Source organism: Crassostrea angulata, chromosome 4 (assembly GCF_025612915.1).
Source record: "Crassostrea angulata isolate pt1a10 chromosome 4, ASM2561291v2, whole genome shotgun sequence".
Lineage (NCBI taxonomy): Eukaryota > Metazoa > Mollusca > Bivalvia > Ostreida > Ostreidae > Magallana > Magallana angulata.
Genome location: NC_069114.1, coordinates 43,158,072 through 43,178,548, shown reverse-complemented (window position 1 = coordinate 43,178,548; position 20,477 = coordinate 43,158,072). Strand labels below are relative to the sequence as shown.

At 33.6% G+C, this 20,477-nt stretch overlaps 2 protein-coding genes across 6 annotated transcripts; one reads left to right on the top strand and one right to left on the bottom strand.

The window, feature by feature from the left end:
* The first annotated feature begins 2,156 nt into the window (after positions 1–2,156).
* On the top strand, positions 2,157–8,928 carry LOC128180982 (perlucin-like). 2 transcript variants are annotated; one of them, XM_052849204.1, is made up of 4 exons: positions 2,157–2,317; positions 6,778–6,890; positions 7,494–7,584; positions 8,469–8,928. In XM_052849204.1, exons 1-4 carry the CDS (start codon positions 2,260–2,262, stop codon positions 8,732–8,734), a joined length of 528 nt encoding a protein of 175 aa, XP_052705164.1. In that variant the 5' UTR covers positions 2,157–2,259; the 3' UTR covers positions 8,735–8,928. The 2 variants fall into 2 exon arrangements, with proteins under 2 accessions (XP_052705164.1, XP_052705163.1); XM_052849203.1 differs by having other exon boundaries at positions 8,313–8,928.
* Positions 8,778–20,050, bottom strand: LOC128180980 (myosin-10-like). Of its 4 annotated transcripts, XM_052849199.1 has the most exons (7): positions 19,259–20,050; positions 15,575–15,716; positions 15,390–15,404; positions 15,116–15,145; positions 14,418–14,474; positions 12,884–12,993; positions 8,778–11,795 (listed from the first exon to the last, which is right to left on the bottom strand). In XM_052849199.1, exons 1-7 carry the CDS (start codon positions 19,391–19,393, stop codon positions 10,494–10,496), a joined length of 1,791 nt encoding a protein of 596 aa, XP_052705159.1. In that variant the 5' UTR covers positions 19,394–20,050; the 3' UTR covers positions 8,778–10,493. The 4 variants fall into 4 exon arrangements, with proteins under 4 accessions (XP_052705159.1, XP_052705160.1, XP_052705161.1 ...); XM_052849200.1 differs by lacking the exon at positions 14,418–14,474 and having other exon boundaries at positions 19,259–20,049; XM_052849201.1 differs by lacking the exons at positions 14,418–14,474; positions 15,116–15,145 and having other exon boundaries at positions 19,259–20,049.
* Between the last annotated feature and the right edge of the window lie 427 nt (positions 20,051–20,477).

Genomic DNA, 20,477 nt, shown 5'->3' with positions numbered 1-20,477 from the left:
ATATAGTCAAATACACAGCAGTAAGGACAGGATAGCGCCTATAATAAGGATAGTTGAGTCTAAAGACGACATGCCAAAAGTATAGTATGAAAAAACCCTTTGCATGGATAAGAGAGTATATTAAATAGACACCTTCCAAAAAAAACAACGACAGAATTAAGGGCAGTAAGCAATGGTAAGCTAGGAAACCTATACAACAAATGTAACAAATGGCAGGATATCCTAAATTGAAAAACAATGGAGATTTTACAAATTTACAAAAAAATAGGGAAACTTCTTTTTATATACATGTAGGCAAAACCAAAGCAGTAATGAAATTGCGCCTAAAACATGGATAATGTTTGACTCCACAAGATATGCCAATAGCAATGTAAGCAACACTCAAAGAAAAAAATCAATAAGAAAACAGTAATGGAGGAAGGTGAAAAAAGGTTCCACACAAGGAACTTTGAGTCAACCCGTAAAACCCTAGTCACATTTCCAAAAACGGCAAATGTCGACGGTTTCTGGGGCAAAAATGGGATTATTCAGGCGACAGTCGGCGGTTCTTCAGTCGTTGTTTTCGCCCATATTAACTTTTTTTTCGTAGCCCGATAAATTGTGTATGCGTCGGGCCAAATTATATGTTTTTCTGAATCGTTGGCCGATTTTTTAAGTCGTTGAATAGTCTATCGAGCAACCCTCGATCCTCGTCCGACCATTGCCAGGCAGTTTGTGATGTCTGTCGACATTGAGACATTTGAAATTTTCTTAAATGTCGACCCACATACACCTATTTACGACAGAAAATCGACAGAGGGGGGTCGACTGGTATATTGGGCGATTTTGACAAACCGTATACCGATTCCGTTTAACATCCTCCCTCTATCGATCGATCGGTCGATGAGAGGCGGCCAACCGGACGACGCCATGCATCAGACTTTTTTCGTGTGTAAATTAAAGCAATACCAACGCGGTTACAGATGAATATTCAGCGATTGCGAAATTGTTTATATAATCAGCCGACATTAGTTAAAACAACAATCCTGTTGCAGAAAATGCTTATTTAATTCGTATAAATACTACGATACTCCTACAGTTTAGTTTATTTGGATTATCATGATTTAGACAATCGTATACTGAAACCACTGTACACGAGACTCTGTTACACAGCGTAACGGGGACCATAGTGAGGATCTACAGTAAGGTGACGCAAAAGTTACCATAACTATGCTAGCTGCACCACACACACACACACACACACACACACACACACACACACCAAAGAACGTGTTTCTTATCAATATTTATGATCACAAAAACTATAAGTTTATATGAACTGTGGGCGAGTTTTTTTTTTTTATTTTCCTTAATTTTGAATAAATTCCTTGAATATTTGTGCGGCTTTTTTTCTCGACAGACAGAGAAAAATAGAAAATCGAGAACGAAAGCGAAAGAGAGATAGGATCTAGATATCAATCAACGGCTCAGCACGCACAAAACAACGTGCAGATTATTTGAAAACAAAGCGAAAATGAACTGCAAAAGTGTGCCAGTGAATGAAAATAAACCATTTTGATAGATAAACAGATAAATTATTTGCACATTCGAAAACCGTTGTATCTTATTTTTTACTATGCTGAAGTCAACAATAAAATTTATACCATGAATATTTGACAAATTTTGTTCTACTGAATGCATTTACTATTATTATTATTATAAATTAATTGCTATCTCAACCAACTCGATCGGTTATTGCTAATTTAAAATGCACAAAAGAACATTTCATTTTGAGAAAACTCAATGGATCAAAGTGATCATCTTTGAAAACCGAAACTAAGTAGTTGATGAAGGGTTAACGTTCGCAAAAATAAATGTTATATATATTCCACATTATTGACCCATGTTATATATATTTCTTTCTGTTTGGTTTTTAGTCAGTCCACCACTATGCTGAAGAAATGTCTATTAAGAACTTTGTCAGGTTTTTTTAACGTTTGTTGTCTATACTCATCTTGATTTGTTACTGAAATAACGATATGTGTAGTGCTCGATTAATACCAATAATTTCATTAAAAGAAAAATGGCAGTGTTCTGATATTGATGATGAAGTTGTATTTTAGGTCACTGGTTTTCAGAAAATGTAAGATTTCTTGGGGAAATCTGCGCATCTGTTATTTTCAGAAAATCTAATCATGTGACTACAGGCTCAGTTTCTGGCAAGGCATTCAGTTTTTTTGTTCTGCATCCAATTAGGACAACTTCTTGAAGGCAACTGCAATGGCGTTTATCATCCATGCCTTTATTTGCTTTTGGTTTTTAATTTCTGCAAATGCAGGTAAGACAGTTTTTTATATCATCATGTCATTTTACATGGTACATCATTAAAATAAAAATAAAATCTTTGCATGAGTATTTGCAGGAAAACGATTTTAACTTGTTGAAATCAAATTATTCACTATTGTTATAAGTTTGGAGGACCTTTTGATTTGAGCCTGTCAATAGTAATATCAATTCAACCTGTTTATTTACTCTTTACTAAGTTTCTATTTTAGCAAATTTGTTTAAAAGTTCACAAAAATATTGGTTGAAACCTAAGATTTGGTTATAATTTTGGCACATGATTTTCAGTAACTAAACGGTGTGTACATTACATGCTTCTACTACAAAATTCATTTGCTCGTACTTTGATCTAGAATATAACGCTCACTTCTATCCAAAATCGAATGGTTCTGAACGAGTAACTTTTTACATTATTAATTAATCCAATCTCTTAGGCTCTGACGTCTAGAAAATAGTAAAATAAATATAATTATTATATGATTGAATGATTTTAGCTCTCTCACTGGCTGATATCGAACAATGTAGAAAAAAATTTAATGTTACGTTTACGTGATGATATATATATATATATATATATATATATATATATATATATATATATATATATATATATAGTGCTGTTTCATTTGATTTTCCAAACATTGGACTAAATATAGATATTTTAATGAAATATCGTGTTTCTCATGCAATTTGTTTGGCAAAAATCTCGATAACACTAAATATGATATGAATGTGTAAATTCGTCCTTGAATCATCTAATAAAACAATTGTTGTGTTTAATCATCATTCAATATGATGTTTTAGCTACGATAACAGTTGAATAACATACAATTATTGCTGTTTTTGAGGTCAATACGTTGATAAGCTATACGAGAAGTACAATAATCACCAAGGTGGAGGCGAGATGAATATTGTACTTCAAGGGTAGCTAAAAATTATGTTATTAAATGACCAGCGCCGAATTTATACAGACATATCTCACTGACTGTTATTAAGCGAGGAGTTTAGTTTGAAGCCATTACCGAACAAATTGAGAAAGGCGATATTTCATTGGACGATCTCTTTTTAGTAGAATGTAGTGAAAATCAAATGTTATATTGACCTCCTAGGTTACGTGCGGGTGAATATAACGTTCTGCTTTTTTCTAGATAGTTGGATATGAGCCAATCAGAAAGCTAGGAATTTATCAATCATATAATAATAATCACTTTCGGTTCGGGAAAATTTGTACTTCCTGGCTCCCTAACTCTTGGTATTGCTGAAAACCCCCCAAAATAATTGTTTTACAACATAAATATAATCATATGATAACACAATCAGTGCTGGGGTTTTTTCAATATGATGATTTAGTTTCCCTCAAAGTACAGCTTGGTTAGTTAAATCATCAAATTGACCTCAAAGTTTAAGATAGCAAAAATTATATATTGTTGCTGTTCTACGGGAAGTACAATATTCTTATAGTCCGAAGGTCACACAATCAGACCATCAGGACAGTTAGATTTAGAGATTAATGCTAGTATACATTTTCTTCAATGACATACAGCACTGATAAGTCCTCTGTTCCCAAGAAAAAATCTATTTTCAGTAAGTTAAGTCGCAATGTACATAGCACACTTATTGCATTGTGATTAAGGATAACTCATAAATTGTTCTAAAGAAAACAAGTCGTCGTATCCCCCAAACACTTAATCAATAATCTTTTTATTAAAATAAAAATCAAACAATGTTTTAAAAAATCACACATGCGATAGAGAAGAGAAGATTGAACATAGAATCACTTCGCTTTGTGAACATTCCCTTGTTGTTGAGATGCTGAGCATCTTTTTGGGAGTTGATTTTAATCAACTCTTCTATGCAGTTACTCTGGCAAACCGAAAGTGAAACAGTTTTTGGACCTAAGCACAAATCATCACTGCTGACAAGGCGTAGATCTTGAAAATAATAGATAAGTTCGGTGTACTGTATTCTGTACCATTGTTTTTCAAAAGAAACGTATTCATAAATACCTTGAAAATAGTCAGATTTTATATAGTACGAACAATTTAATTGTTTTTTGTAGTTGTATGTATTCCTACGCCAGAGTTCAATATAGTCTCGTTCAACCAGACGCTCGGCTATCTCCGTAAATCTCTGACAAGCAGAGAGTCTCTCTTGGTAGTCGGTAATAAAAGGAGACAGCCGAGCATCTGGTTGAACGGGACTAGAGTTCAATATTGCTTGGATCCAAACGTGTACAATTTTTAGACACATTTCGATTACTGATACACAGTTTGATGGAATTAATTCTATCTTTAAATATTAAACAACATGATTCATATGGGGTTTTCTCGAAATTCTTGTCGGAAAAGTTCGAGAATTCATATTATAAAAATGTGCGTAATTCAAATACAGATTAGAAACTACTTCCCAGGCAAAATAACATATCGTTGATTTTAAAATTGATAATAATCATTAAAATAAACTCCCGACAGTACTTCAGTACTTTGATTTATAAGTGTAATCTTGTAGAAAATATTAAAAGAAAAGTATACTGAAACTAATTTGCTTAGAAACTTAGGCATATAGAGGACATCTATAATTTGTGATTTTATTTGTCAATATAGGTCGTAAAACATGTTTATCAGTGGTATAAAATAAATAAAGTTAAGTTTTTCAGCTTTTAACAGAACCATTGTTTACCTTTGGGAGATTTGATCACATTGCTGAATATCTTTTATATGCTTTAGCTCGCAAAAATATTTGATAGTCGACCAAGATCTGAGGGAATGGGTCTAATTCTGACCGATGTCCAAGTGTGTGACTTAGGGTGACAGAGACCATACTCTTCTTCAGCAACTGACAATGAAAGAATGAATAAAGTAATGACTCCGACCAAAAACTTTAATGATGTATCGCCGTTGATGCTCCCAATAGCTAGTACAGTGGCGTTGGTTAAATGTAGGTGATGATCCTTATACTCAAAGAATAGCTCACCAACTCTGGATACATCAGCTACCAGTATCTAAAATACAACAAGAGAGTCTTTCTTTCTAACAGCTGCATTGAAGTGCCATTTCTCAACATCAAATGTAAATAAATCACCAAGTCCCTTCCAGTCATTCCCTCTGTAGCTTTAGCTTGCTTATATACTATTAAAAGGATAATCACAGGTCAATTTTTGTTTTTTAAATGACACAAAATAAATATGATTATGACATACCAATGGCTGAATTAAAATTTAAGGGACATTGGTTTTAGTTGCAATCACGTCGATTCCATACCTGGTAATGTATATCTCTTGAATGTCGTAGAGGTCGAAGTCGAAGTTCTCTGTCGGGACCATCTTACTGAGTTTGAAGTATTCTGTGTCATAAATCTCAAATTCCCCGTCACCTTCTGCATTCAGCACACATACACAGTTACGTATCTCAAATCACGTATAGTCTAACACAACATTTTTCTAGACGAATTAATGCCGTGATCTTCGACATTTTATTTAAAAAATATATCTAAAAATAGCAGCCTGAATGGAAAGTATCGAAATCAATGAAATCGCAGCGTTAAACACAACACAATTATGAAGAAAAAGATGAAATCAACATGATAAAAGTCAAATTCACATTTAACTGATATTTGATTGAGTTGTTTCTCTTTGTAATTTCATTTTATTGTTAAACTCTTCTTTTCTATTTGAAGGAAAAATTATTTTAAAAACTGCAAGTTTAAAAAGGATTCTTTATGTTATATGTCAATCACAAACCCTTAAAGTATAGAAGTTACTGTGAGAATATTAAGGTTTACCCGAAAGATTGCGGACAAAAGACATAAATTTTAGAAGCTTTCAACTTCTAAGTGCATCAAATGGTCTTTAGTTGCGAGATGTGAGATTGTAATCCTTAAGACATACATGCTACAGTTCGTCACACACAAAATAAACTTACGGCTCAATAATATTGCGCTTGTATTGGGCTGATTTCTTCAGATTTCTGGACACATTCCGTGAAAATACTTAATATAACATTCTTCAAAAAATACTACTGAGAGAACTGCTTTACATGCTAAAATTTGGCGACAGAACCCGGGGAAGTAGGTCAAAATCACGTGCAGATCAAAAGTCTAAACAAATTACACTACTTTACTACAGGGCTGTGAAATTAGAGGCAAGTAAAATGAAGAAATCTGTATTTAAATATCTATGAAATATTTAATATTTTGTCACATCGTTTTATTCAATGTTAGAGTGTTATTCCCCTGTAAAACAAAATAGAAATATTTTTCAAGAGTTTACAAAGACATCATTTAACAAGCATTTAAACGCATTGATTACGATTGAATGTTAACAACGTTCATTAAAAGTAATCATGTCTCACGATTGGTTCATAAATTTAAAACACATTACCTTCATGTGCACGAAACACAGAACTTGTTAAAACTGTTTGCTGTCTATCAAATACCGGGATTTGGATACTGTTTCAGCACCAGGAAAGCTGAACAAAGATGCAGTGGAGAAGTGCCCCGATGGTTTTGTTAGATTCCAAGACTCCTGCTACAACTTCTACTCTGAAAAGTTTTCTTGGCCAGAGGCACTGGTATGTTAACTGTTTCCTACTCTTTTATTGAATCTTAAGCATAAATCTTTATTCAATAGCACAGAATTAGAATTGAAAGAATTATTTTCACTTTCGTATTTGGCATGTCCTTATTAATTATGAATAGATATATACAGTCATTATATGTAATATAAGAAAATTAAAGAAATTATTTATGTTTTAATAGTGCATTGTAGATATTTTTTAAATAAATAACTTTATATAAATAGTGCCTATTTGGGAGGGTAACAGTTGAAATTGACACCCCGAGAAAACCATTGTCAACCGACGCGAAGCGGAAGTTGACAATGGTTTTCGAGGGGTGTCAATTTCAACTGTTATCCTCCCAAACAGGCACTATTTATTTTGTTATACTGAATGTCTTATTTTTAAAGAAAATTTTACTGCTTTTATATAGGAATAACGTGAATTCTACAGCGAACCGTACGCGCATAATTTTCGCGCATGTAACAATTTTTAATGTTACCCGTTGCTAAGTGCGTTGCTAACGCTGAGGGTAATAGAAAGGATTATGAACTGCGTCTTAACCAATCAGATTTCAGTATTTAACATAAAAGTATAACAATATGTAAATATTTGTAGATCTTCTGCAGAGCATTCAACTATACATTAGTTACCCTGACAACCATCGATCAGTACAAGTTCATAAAAGGTCATCTGACCACAATTACAGGTATTTGGACATACACGTGTCAGTTTTACTGTATTAAATTTATTTTTAAGAAGGTTGTTTAACGTTACTATCTCAAAAACTGAAGTTTCCCGAACTAAAACCGTAACTTGAATTGAATTTGTTGGGCATTAAATCGGCAAAAGCAAAAAGTTAATTTGAAAGTCATGCATGAAGTTGATTCTGGCGCATGGATCGATGCAGGTCGTTCCAAATATTTCCTTGCGATATAGATTCATTGATAAATAGTCAATCTTGTTCATTTTGTTTGATTTCCATCATCTTTGTCATTTGAACCCAATATGATGTTTGAAAATAACTAAAATCACGACAAAATTGTTTACTGGTTAAAATTATTCAGATGTATTCACCAGGTTTTTTTTAAATTAACAATTTCCAATCCAACGGAATAATAACCATTAATCATTCAAAAGCAAGGTACAAATAATGTTAAGTGAATTGTTATATATTGTTATATATTGTCGGTTTTTCAGGCAAGGACTTGTTTTTATATAGGTTTTTTTTGTTCATGTTAAACCACTATTGCAATGTAGTGCATAGATTAGACAATAATCCAAGGAAACAAAAAGTAAAAACACACACGAAAGGAACATGAGAATTAGCCACTCATATTTAACTAATTTTCCTTTAATTCGCATGGTAGAAAGGTAATTTAATAGTCCGTTTAGTTCTATTCTGATAAGATCCAAACAAGAACATCTCTATTGTAGACGTCTCAAAGGTTCAAATAAGATCAACCACCCCCGGTCCATACTTTTATGGGTCGCGATTTGGCACCCCCAGCCCGTATTCTTCTAGGTCGCGTTACGTTTGGCAGAATCAAAACACTCCACGATCTAGAATAGACAACTTATCTTCGAATTCAGGTGGATACATCTCCTCCGGATTCTGGACGGCTGGTACTTCGGCGGATCTCCAGGGACACTGGAAATGGGTGACCAATAAGCAAACTATTGACTTTGACCAGTTCAACGCCACAGATCCAACCAAATCAAGCTTCTCTGGAATGCTGCTATCGACTAACCAACAGAGTGGTTGTCTTGCTCTCGAGAAGAGCACCGGGTTTAATGTTGCTCGCGTCGACTGCATGACACCCCAGCATTTCATTTGCGAAAGACATGATTCACAGTGAAAAACAAGTACTTTTTTTCTCGTTTATTTGTTCGCTTGATGTCAAATTTTGTTAAATATTGATACGATATTTGTTTAAATATGTCATTGTTTTTGCAGTTATGCTGCGTTATGATAGATATTTGTGCAATACACAATCGATGCAATAATATGATTTACGTTGCTGCTTAACCAATATTAAGCTATAAAGGCCTTTGTATTGTTACAACTTGTTATTTTTTTAAATGAACAACTCAACTCACAATTTCTTTCAGCAATTGAAAATACTAAATCAACTTTAAATAAATGTAAAGTTTGATACGCCTTGTAATAGCATAAACAAAATGTAGTAGAATGTTAGAATTCACAAAACTAAGCTTTTTTTACTTGATATTTTTATAAGGATGTAGAATAATCTTTACTAAATTATTAGGAATATAAACTCCTTTTCTCGAAATGTGTAGGTTAATGCTATCATGTGTAAAATACAGCTATTACAATATAAAATCTTAAAGATTCAATCAATATTAAAGTGATACAATTTTGTGCGTGTTATATGTATTTTCGTGTAGATCTATGATAATCTATATTTGTCAATTTATTTTTGTGAAAAGTGCAGCGCCTTATTTGAAATTTACTTTGCATTTTAGAGATATTATCGACTCAGTATACGTAAAGATACTATAAAATTAACGGATCTTAGTTTTTTACTCTATCTAAAAATGACTAATTAATTTTTTATGTACATATTTTTTAACATGTTTAGCAGGTGTTGGGTTCATCTAAAACATGACTGGTAATAAACATTTTATAATGATTATAGTCATAATTCATATATCATAGTGGGGATAGCGTACAAATCATGTTTAATAGAAAAACTAGAATTAAAAATAAAAATTGTATAACTAAACTTTAAGTAGCAATTCATCATGAAACGTAGTCTTAATTTGTTACTTATGTTTAGAATTTTAAATCCTAAAAGCCAAGCACTGTAAAGAAAAAAACATTGAATTTCATATGTTATACTCTAGGCCATAGATTATTGGTAGCTTATTTAATATTTTATTTCATTATTATTTTCCGAAAATTAATACAAACATTGAATTATAATTCATATCTTATGATGTTGGTTCACAAAATTTGGTCCCGGTATAAAAAAAACAGCAATAGACGTAATTGTGACCAATACCGTAAATGATTTATAAATCTTGTTAATGTAATTGCTATAAAATCTGTCAGGAAAAGATTTTTTGGCACATTGTCTTTTAAGAGCGATAATTATCAAATTTTCAAAACGTTTGCCGAGAGAAAATGACATACGGTATTTAGCATGCGTATTTTAAAATGTATTATATTTGATAAAAATTAAGGGATTAGATGCGTAAATCTTTTGAAGAATGATGAATCTGTATCTATCAACTATGTGAAATCCAACAAAACCACTGTTACAATATACTTAAAGAAGATCTGGGGTGTAATGCTTTTATATTTTGGAAGTAAAATTAAAGTGTAAAACATTCAAACATCAACTTAGACAAATTTAATGTTAAACACATAAATATCACAGAGTTTTACTATAAATACATCTTGGTAAAGGCATATGCATAAAATTATGTAACCCAGTAAGTTATCCTGTCCAGGTTTTGCTGATCCATTTCGATAAACAATATTCGCACAGAAACCGCTGTGAATCGTTGTAGCTTTATGTCATGTTGGCACTACTATATGTAACGTTGTAACATTCAGTTTTGGTATAATGTTTTTTTATATATGTGATATGTCTAATTTCGAACTTTGGAAGGATTGAGAGATTTTTCAAACTTATTTCTCGAATTCATTGCCTTAAGGTCTCCAAGTCCCGGTATACTTTTTGAGACGTATTTGTTCTGAGTTTTGTTTTCAAATCGGATGGGAGCTGTTGTTAGTCCTTCGGGGAAGGCGGAATATTTATTTGAGGGCATCCCTAACGGCCTACCAGTGGCGTCACTTGGCTTTCTTCCTGTAGTACTCACCTGGACGGTGTACTGGGGACCTGGGAACACTTGTCTGTGTATCTGTGGAAGAATGGTATCCCGGCTCTTATGCCTTTTGTTGTCGTCGTCAAAATCTTCAAGACGATCACTTCTATCTGTACTTATGGACGGGGCCCCGTTAAAAGTTTCCACGCTTAATCGCTCTTGAGAGGTTCTTGAGTTTCTCAGCTTCTTCAGTTCTTGTTCCAGTTCTGTTATCCTGGCTCTCGATTTAGAACCGTCGCTTTCCAGAAGCTGTATTCGAGTATCCTTCTTGCGGTTTTCCAGCTTAACATCTTGCAGCTGATTTCGCATGACGTTCATTATAGCGGATTGCCAAACAGTAGCTCCCATCTGGAAGGCGTTTTTCTTCTTATCATCCTCCTGTGCTTTTTTCTTGGAGTTTTCCACGATTTCGCCATACTCCTCCAGCTTCGTTTTGAGCTCTGTCATCGTTTCCTCTGATTGAACTGCATACTCTCTGTAAGCGTCTATCAGAGAAGGGGCATCAAGACCAGGTTCATGACCCATGTGTGTTAAGCAGTAGTCTCTTTGTTCGCAGAGGTCGAAATATTTCAACCCAATTGCTTTTAGTTCATCATGTTTTTCTAATAATCTATCCACATCTTCGGAGAGAAATGCAAATTCATTTACGTGAAGTTCCACCTCTTGCTTCTGTGTTAACCGTTTTGGACGACTCTGCAATGCTTCGTTCAATTTTTTCCTTATGTCTCTTAGTGTTGCCTCGGCATTGCTCAGTTTATCCTTAGCTTTTTGTAACTGGTTTTCATTGGCTTGGTTAAAACGAAGCTGCGAGCTTACGTCCCCTTTGTGCTTGGAAGAAACCTCTTTTAAACTATTTTCCAGGCTTTTCACTTGGGCTTGGAGTCCTCTTATTTCTATTTTGTTTTCTTCTAACTCTTCATTTTTCTTCTTTACAACGATTTGCCATTTCGCAGCCTCGTCTCGATGAGAGTCGTTCTGTTCGATCAACTTCCGCCGAGCCTCTACAGCCTTCTCTTTGTCTCTGACGTCGTCTTTCCATACCATTTTCAACGCTTCGCCTCTCAGCTATAGAAGAAAGCAAAATGGCTAGGTATATGTATAACTATACCCGTTAAATTTAATTTTAGGGTTTTGACAGACACATGAAAAGAATCGTTTTAAGATAATATTCAAATATGCAAGAAATGATATTCTACGAATGTGCTGTGAATGAAACTTAAAACAACAATAGTTAAAAATGTTCAGAATAAATAAACGCACAAAACCAATCTTTTTTTTTAAACAGCAAATTGTAACTTGCATTCTTGTCTAGGGGACGAGCTGTGAGCTCATGAAAGTTGGGTTTTTTTTAAGGTTCACGAGGTACATGTACTTTCACGCCACGGCAATATTAGTATACAGAGACCGATTAACCGATATTGACGGTCAAACAAATATGAATGAAGCTGAATATGATCTGATTGAAGAACACTTCATGAAACAGTAGCATTCATAACTGTTCTTTGTAAGTACAGAATGGAACAACTGTGTATATATAAACTGTGAATTACCGATGTCTGCATCGCAGTACAAATTTCACCACTAGTATACAGCTCACTGCTACAAGGATTTACTAGTTAATTGACAAACAAAATATAACAAGAACGTTTTAAAGACAAGGTACTCGAAAGAAATTCAAAATATATTTTAAAATAAACTAAAATAACTAAACAAAAAATAATTTGCCGACAGCTTGCAATGCAGCTTAGTGTTTGTTCATGACATCTCCTCAATCTTGGAAGGAATTAAAAACCTATAACTTACTTGATGATTCCATTAAGTTACATTTGCAAAATCGTGCAACTATCAGCCCTGTTTTCGTGTGGTTATCGCCTTATAGACGGGTGCATCAGTTAGTTTTTAACAGATGAGTTAGGAAGAGAATTTTATATCGATGTGGGTTTTGAAGTGTACATATCTAAAATTAAAGAGAGCCGTTCCCAGTGCGTTCGAATTGGGAGAGGTCAAATGTGGCAATGAATACATGCACTGTATAATGTATAATGTCAATCAATGGGTTGTTCGAAAAACGAGATTTTTCCCCCATAAAAAAACAGTTTAGCTCTTATCAATAAATTTACTTGTACAATGCAAAAAAAAATAGTAATAAATACCTTGTCTACAAAAAATCTTTCAATTCCATCCTTCTCATTATTTCGGAGGCGTTCAAGAAATGGTAGCTTCTTAAACATTTCTCTAGCATCAAATTTTGTAGCCAGCACATCTAAAAGTGAAAGAACATATTTATTTATAATAATTTTCTCATCGATGATTACTAGTAACACCCTATATTAACTAAGCTAAATATTCAAACCAAACACAAAACTCACATTCAACAAATACATGTAGAACAGATTAAATGAAATAGTGATTTTTGTATGCCTGAACTATGACGTCATGATTACATACGAGCAACTCATCATCATCATCGTCATCATCATCATCACATTATTTTTAATATGACATATGCGAAAATATTTTTAAAAAACTTCATAAATTAGAAATTAATTGATTTGATGTGATAAAACTAAAACAAATTTTTCAACCATATGACTCGTTGGTGAGAAACGAAAGAAGTGATATTTGTTTATCAATTATTTTAACCCTACTTATATCTAAAAATCAAAGTACTGAAGTACTGACGGGAGTTGATTTAATGGATTGTTATTTATTTTAAAATCAACGATATGTTATTTTGCATGGCAAGTAAATTCCTATAAGTATTTGAATTACGCACATTTTTATAATATGAATCCTAAAGGAATTTCGTGAAAATCCATTATCAATCATGTTGTGTAATATTCAAAGAATTATTCCATCAAACTACGTATTAGTAATCGAAATAGTTATGAGAAATTGTATGGATCCAAGCAAAATTGAACTCTACTCTCGTTCAACCAGACTCTCAGCTGTATCCGTTAATCTCCGACAAGCAAGAGAGACTTTACTTGTCGGAGATTTACGGAGACAGCCAAGCGTCTGGTTGAACGAGACTATATTGAACTCTGGCGTAGGAATACATAAAATGTACGACTTCAAAAAATATCTAAATTGTTCGTACCATTTAAAATCTGACTATTTACAAGGTATCTATAAATGGGTATCCTTGAAGAACAATGCTTAAGAACTCATTACATCGAATTTATTGATTAGAACTAAATGTTGTCAGTAGTGTTGATTTGTGCTTAGGTCCAAACACTGTTTCACTTTCGGTTTGCCTGAGTAACTGCATACAATTACTGAGCGCTGTTTATATATATTCTAAGTTATAATTTGTTGTATTACAATTTTTTGATTTATGTTATGTTTTTATTTATTAATATGGATAGATTAATCCGTCATTTCAAATTGGGCATTTTTTATCATAAAGAGATAAATCGGTCATAGCTTCAAGAGGTTATTAAAGTAAAAACAAGTGTGCCTATATAATATTACATTTTCATTCCTGTACATACATCAACATATCTGTTCTGTTTTCACTGGTATATATTTTCTGATTGTTAATATTGTATTATTGTAGACAACAGAGAAATTGTGCATTTTTGTATTCAGTTGCGTTTAGAACAGAAAAGAAGGGGTATCACCAGAGACAGTTAGAGAGCTTAGTGGTGGGGGAACGGAGTTTGGGGGAGGGGGCACACCAAATACCTTGGTTTTGTTTGGCCTCGCGGTGTTTTATCATTCTCTCAATTTTTTCGTCTAGAGCTGTTAAAATAAGTTCATTCCTATATATTACGAGTCATCCATCAATCTAACTCTAAATTCCACAATCAAATGCGATTTATCTGTAAATTGCGATTATGCACTGCCGTTTATCCTATATGATATTGCTAGAAGTTTTAATAGTAATTTTATTTTTATTTCATAATTAAGTTTAGCTTTACTACCAAACATCATCTTTTACACACCTGCACACATTTAACACGCAGATTTATCATTTTCAATTTATTTTACGAATTTATATTGAACAAGTTCGTTATCATTAAATTAGACTATAATCATGACTACATGGACATTCCAATAAAAAAAATATGTAAGCGACAATTAAGGATGTTAAAACAACACAAAGGTTCAAACTAAATGATGAATGCAACTTAGTTGATACCAACCTTATCTGAACACGTACTGCATATAAACAAACAACCCATCATCCAACCACACCAACAGATTGACAACCAGGGTACATTACAAAAATAACAGGACTAGTAAAACGTTTGTTAGTTTGTAGTACTCTAAGCTACTGTACTGGTGTACTAAGATAAGTACTAGTATTGTGTTAGTGTCGGTGGTCTCTACTGAGGGTGATAGGGAATGAAGAGCCCATGAACATTGTTATGGTCACTTACTAAGGTCCGCTTCATCGACCCCGTCGTCGTCTAAACCATGCACGTGAGTTGTAAAATGTATACATACATGCAACATGAATCAAATGAAAAAAAAATATATCTATGTTTTATTGTAGGATTGAAAATTTCTCATTTTTATTGATAGAAGGATTTAATGGTTGAGTCATTGAAATTGCCCATGAAGATGTTTTACGCATGCGTTTTGAGTTGCGACAAAATTTCCCATTCCAAAATTAGATATAAATTATAGTCAAGAAGTGACGTGAAAACTTACCAAGATCCAATTCTCCTAAAGTGAGTATGCATAAAAAATCATGCTATGAATGATAAATGCATATAACACTATGAGTTATTTTGTGCAAAATGTCTTAAAACCTTTCATTATAATGTATTCAATATTCCATGTTTTCCAAACAGATGATAAAGGTTTGTTTGTATATTACTTTATCAATTAAATACCTTCATCCCGGAGAAAATCCGCTAAAAAATCGTGCCCGCATTTCTGAAGTACGTCACAGAACTTCCCATAAGAGTCCGAGACACCCCGAATAGGGAGGACATCCAGAACACATCCGACTTTTTCCTCTCGAGTCTTTGCGTCCTAAAATGATATGTTGAGGTGAATTAAGAATTATAAGTGTGGAAATTGTGAGTACATAATCAGAGTAGTAAAAATTTACTAACATTTACTTGTTTGCTTTGAAATTTTGTGTATACAAGTGCCGTGTAGTTAACTGCATTTATTAGACTAAAAAAAATATTTGAAACAAAATATCAGAAATTCTAATTATACATATATATACATATAAAATTGCAGCACGTGCCTCAATTACGGACACGGAGGAGAGGGGGGGGGGGGCTGGTCAGCAAAGATCGGGGAACGCTCATTACTAGAAACCAGTGGAGTGTTTTATGTTCTCACTAAATTGTATTAGTTTGAGAATATTACCCTGTGGTCACCTATTACAATACAAGATTAAACTTTATAAGCAATGAATAGGTGTAAGCTTTCTGCTCTGCTAAGTTTCTTGAATTCATTTTATTACCATCCAGTTAAATTACGAAAAACATTTACTGCTCGGCGTTAAATCCTACCAGCTAAGTGTTTGATCGCGTCTGGGGCCGATTAGCCACTAAATCGCTCGGTACGCGCACAACCAGGGATTTCTTTCGATTTAGGGAACATTGGCCTGTTAAATGGAAACATACATCAATGAAATGCAATTTAATCGCGATGCGCGTTAAACAATAAACCTGAATAATCCATAATTCTCTATGGAGCGTTTTTATTTGGACTGCCATAGAAATGGTTATAAATCTCGTATTCCTGAATTGCGTCGACATATAGATAAATACTTCTCCCGTGGGGTCACGATGATGTCTCTTGAATATCAAATTTTAGTTATGGAGTGCCATGACAGCTCGACTCAAGTTGTAATTCAAATATAAAACCAAGCGCCGAAAGACCGGAAGCAAAATACAATCACGCTAAGTAGATTCCAATGGTCATTATGATAGTCTATTCATTAGTTAATGACAGTTCATACAAACAGCTAGATTATGTAACGATTATTGGGATTCTTGAAACAAAAGGAGGCAGTTTTTTTTCTTTATCGGAGAACGATTGATATCATTTTTTTAAAAATATCTTGATGATCAAACATAATAAGATGACAGGAAGGGCATGTAAGTTGTTCGATATATATTCGTTATATAACGGTTTTTAAAATGACCTGTCATACGAGTTTGTTCATAAAAACAACAGGCATATCAAGGACTCCATGCAAACAGTAAACTGAGAGCACTCGTTTGACGTCAGACATCAACATGTTTTTAACAATTTTAACTTCTCATTCCATAAATACATGCTATTCTTATCGTTCATTTGAAAATCTTTACAATGTTATTTGCCAAGTTTCAAATTGTTTGTCATCGCATTCCTTCAAAAGAGTTCGTAGGAATTTTAGCGTTTAAGTTGAGGTGTTAAGAGTTAAGTAGTATTTCAAGAGATTTGTTTTTAATTCCGTAATTCAAAATACATTGACATCTCTCACACATTTATTCGATGACTAAGTACATGTATTTGTTGTTGACAGTATATAAGACATATCATCTCACTCCCAAATCGAGATAAGGTGCGTGTTTCTGTTGGTGAACAAAACGTCACTTCCGACGTACTGTTGAAAAGGAAGTACATTCTGAATTGAATAGTATGTGATAGACAAAAAATGTTAGTTCAAAGACAACTGCTTTGAGATAAATCATGTGAAAGTTTAAACGATTATTCATCAGGTAGTTTTCTTCTGTGTCTTTTCAACATAATAAAGGCGACTGTTTAAATGCAGGGCAATACATTAGATTTTTAAAAATGGAATTCAGACAAATGCTGATATATTTTAAAATGAAACAACTTCGCACTTTTGGCATCCTATTGGCTGTTTAAAAGCATTTCACATCGATTCAATATTTTCGAATTACAAATACAAAAGGCATTCACAAGTTGAGAAAACGAGAATTTAATCCCTCTGTAAATATTACCATATACATGTCTAGTGTTTGAACCCGACATAATTAAAATCGGTGTATTCTTTTGTTAAGGGAGGGAATATATACCGGTATCTACACTTTCGCGAGCAGTGACCGTACTGGCCCGAGAAAAAAAGAAAATCCGCGGCAAGGTTGTAGCCCCACTGGTTTGAGTTTCACTTTTTGAAATAAATTTGAAGGAAATATTTAATACGCTTATGACAATTGCACGAGTCAAGCTATTATTGTTACTTGTAAGGGTAATCCTACCAAAGACGGCGCTGGTTTTGTGAATTTTAAAGTTTAACATTAATGTTCGTGTAATACCAACAATACACATTTCTCTATGTCCTATATTTGTATATATTCCGAAAAATTACCGCAGTATGATTTTTTTAAATTTATCTTAACGACCAAATATTTTAGACAACAGCCTGATTCATTGCGGAATTTAATTGATATGTTGGTTTTTTTTTTTATTTTCGATCCATCTTGAAATGTCTGGGCAATATCGTCAGGATTGTCTGAATGCTTCGGTCTCTGTGCTCGAAAGCACTGTTTGCACAGCAGAGATTTGTCCCTATTAAATGTGCACGTCGTTGAAAGAATAGATGCATTGTCTGTGTAAACACGATACTCGACAGATAGAACCAAATAAACTGAAAAACAGGATTATTTCATACAAGATCTCAGTCCTTTTGAAAGAGCAGAATGGCAATTGAATCATAATAATGTTGTACATTTGCTACATATTTGTACAGTTTTTATTCATCTGCAAGTTTTTAATTACTTTTGCAATAATTTACTTTTATGCAATAGATAAATGCATGCACGCATGATAGGGTTTTGCAAAACTGTGCTAATAGGAACTAAAACATGATATTTATTTTATCCTATTTTCACAGATCTTGATTTATTGAATAAAAATGAAGATGGTGTATTTGCTTGTATATTTCTTTCATCTTTTTTACACTATTGAAATGACATTTTTTTTTTCGTAACACTCATGATAAGATGTATATAATTGACTTCGTTCCTACTTGGAAAATTTGTTAAACAGGATAAAACCGTCTGATTTATGTTCAGTGTTAATGGTGTACACTGTCACAAGATAAGAAGTCATCGATATTAGATGTATTTTAAACAACGTCAGTCTATCTGGGGGTGCGAGAAGCGGGTAGAAACCTTAATATTGATTTCCATAAATCTCTACAGATTTTGATAAATATTAACAAACTGACAGATTCTTTACACTCTTTTCCGCGTATTTTTTTTTTATTTTGGTCTGCATAAGGAACACTAGGAAGGGGATTAAAACACCGGATCTTTCGGTGTCCAATAAAATTCAAAAGCGTTTTTGTGTTACCAAGATGTCTGGTGCAGTTATCATTTGTCGAATTTTATAAATGATTATAAAGATATTTTTGCTTAAACTGTTCAAAAAGTTGGCTTCAAAATTTATTACTTGTGTTGCTTTGATTTATGAAAGAGAGATGTTTTGCTTTAATTTTACCAAAAAAAAAAGATTGGCTAAATTCCTACATATATGTACCTCTACATTTTTTATTCAATTACCACCCCCCCCCCCCGACCTTAACATAAACCGATGAATTTTACCTGTGTAGCTCTGAATACAGAATCCGGCAGCAATCCATCGTCTTTCAAGGCCTTCACCAGGTTCTCAGTCCAGACGATGTTTTTGGTCAGGAATGGCCGGTGAAGCTTCATTATGTGTCGGTAACGTTCATCCATTTTGTCGTAATGTAAGTCGTCACAGAACAACGGTTTCAGCAGTGACAACGGAGTAGAAAAGTTATATCCATGTGAATCTTAACTATTTCAGAATATGTCAGTCCCTGTTAACCTATTCCCGTTTAAACGTCGTCGATATGAATAAAGAGACTTGATTTTTTTAACTTAATCTCCAATACACAGATCGCGATATTAATCCGGTATGAATTCCGTTATTGTTAGTCCCAAAAAGAACGAGCAACAGCTTTTCTGATACACTTTGTGGGCATGGGTTTTATTGCACTTCATAAGACTTCTTAACACATACGAAGTCTTTTAATCCATACTTTTAAATTTCGGCCCAAAATATATATTCGTCTGTAGCGTCCGTTTGACACTTACAACTTCGCACAATGGTTCGATCTCGATATCGCTTCCACACCTTTGTATATCAGTGCAGAGGAAAAATCAACACCTGAGTATTTTTATGATTAACTGATGTTTTGGTTTTAAAAGTAGAACTCGTCAGAGATACACTTTTAAAAACCATTGATTCTTAAAGACAACAATAGGAAATTCCGGATAAACTGATGCGTGGAATCGGGCACTAGCGTGTACCGTGTGACGATTCCATAGAACGATAATAAAGGCATTGATTTTATTAGGTCTGAATTACTATACTGCTAAGATATTGCTGTCGTACTTCCCGATTTAAAAGTCTTTTTAAATGGAAAAAATACGTCAAATGGAATTTTAAATTTGAAGGTATGGCTTAAGTCTGATTTACATCCTATTTACGTTTTGTCATCGTCTTATCATGAATGGACTTGACCTTTTCCTCAATTACTTCTACGGATATATTGGGCTTATTTTACTATCATTAGAGGGAAATTATTGGAATTTCAACGAGTCTCTACAGTGCGTCACATTTGTAGAATAATAAAGCAAACTAATACCGGTGTTATATAGTGCCTCCCCCCCCCCCCCCCCCCCCCCTGCGGAAAAATGGCTATTTAGCAGTTCTTCCCCCCGGAAAAATGGCTATATAGCAGTTTTTCCCCCACAGAAAGCTAACTATATAGTGGGCTTTCCCCCTTTTTATAGC

Excerpts from the sequence above, each read along its gene's own strand:
- LOC128180982 (XM_052849203.1), top strand. The coding sequence starts at position 2,260 with ATGGCGTTTATCATCCATGCCTTTATTTGCTTTTGGTTTTTAATTTCT. Across the intron at positions 6,891-7,493 it reads TTTCTTGGCCAGAGGCACTG|ATCTTCTGCAGAGCATTCAA; the intron begins GTATGTTAACTG and ends AAATATTTGTAG. Across the intron at positions 7,585-8,312 it reads TCATCTGACCACAATTACAG|ACGTCTCAAAGGTTCAAATA; the intron begins GTATTTGGACAT and ends TCTCTATTGTAG.
- LOC128180980 (XM_052849199.1), bottom strand. The coding sequence starts at position 19,393 with ATGGATGAACGTTACCGACACATAATGAAGCTTCACCGGCCATTCCTG. Across the intron at positions 12,994-14,417 it reads CGAGGCCAAACAAAACCAAG|ATGTGCTGGCTACAAAATTT; the intron begins GTATTTGGTGTG and ends TTTCACTTTTAG. Across the intron at positions 11,796-12,883 it reads AAAGATTTTTTGTAGACAAG|CTGAGAGGCGAAGCGTTGAA; the intron begins GTATTTATTACT and ends TTTCTTCTATAG.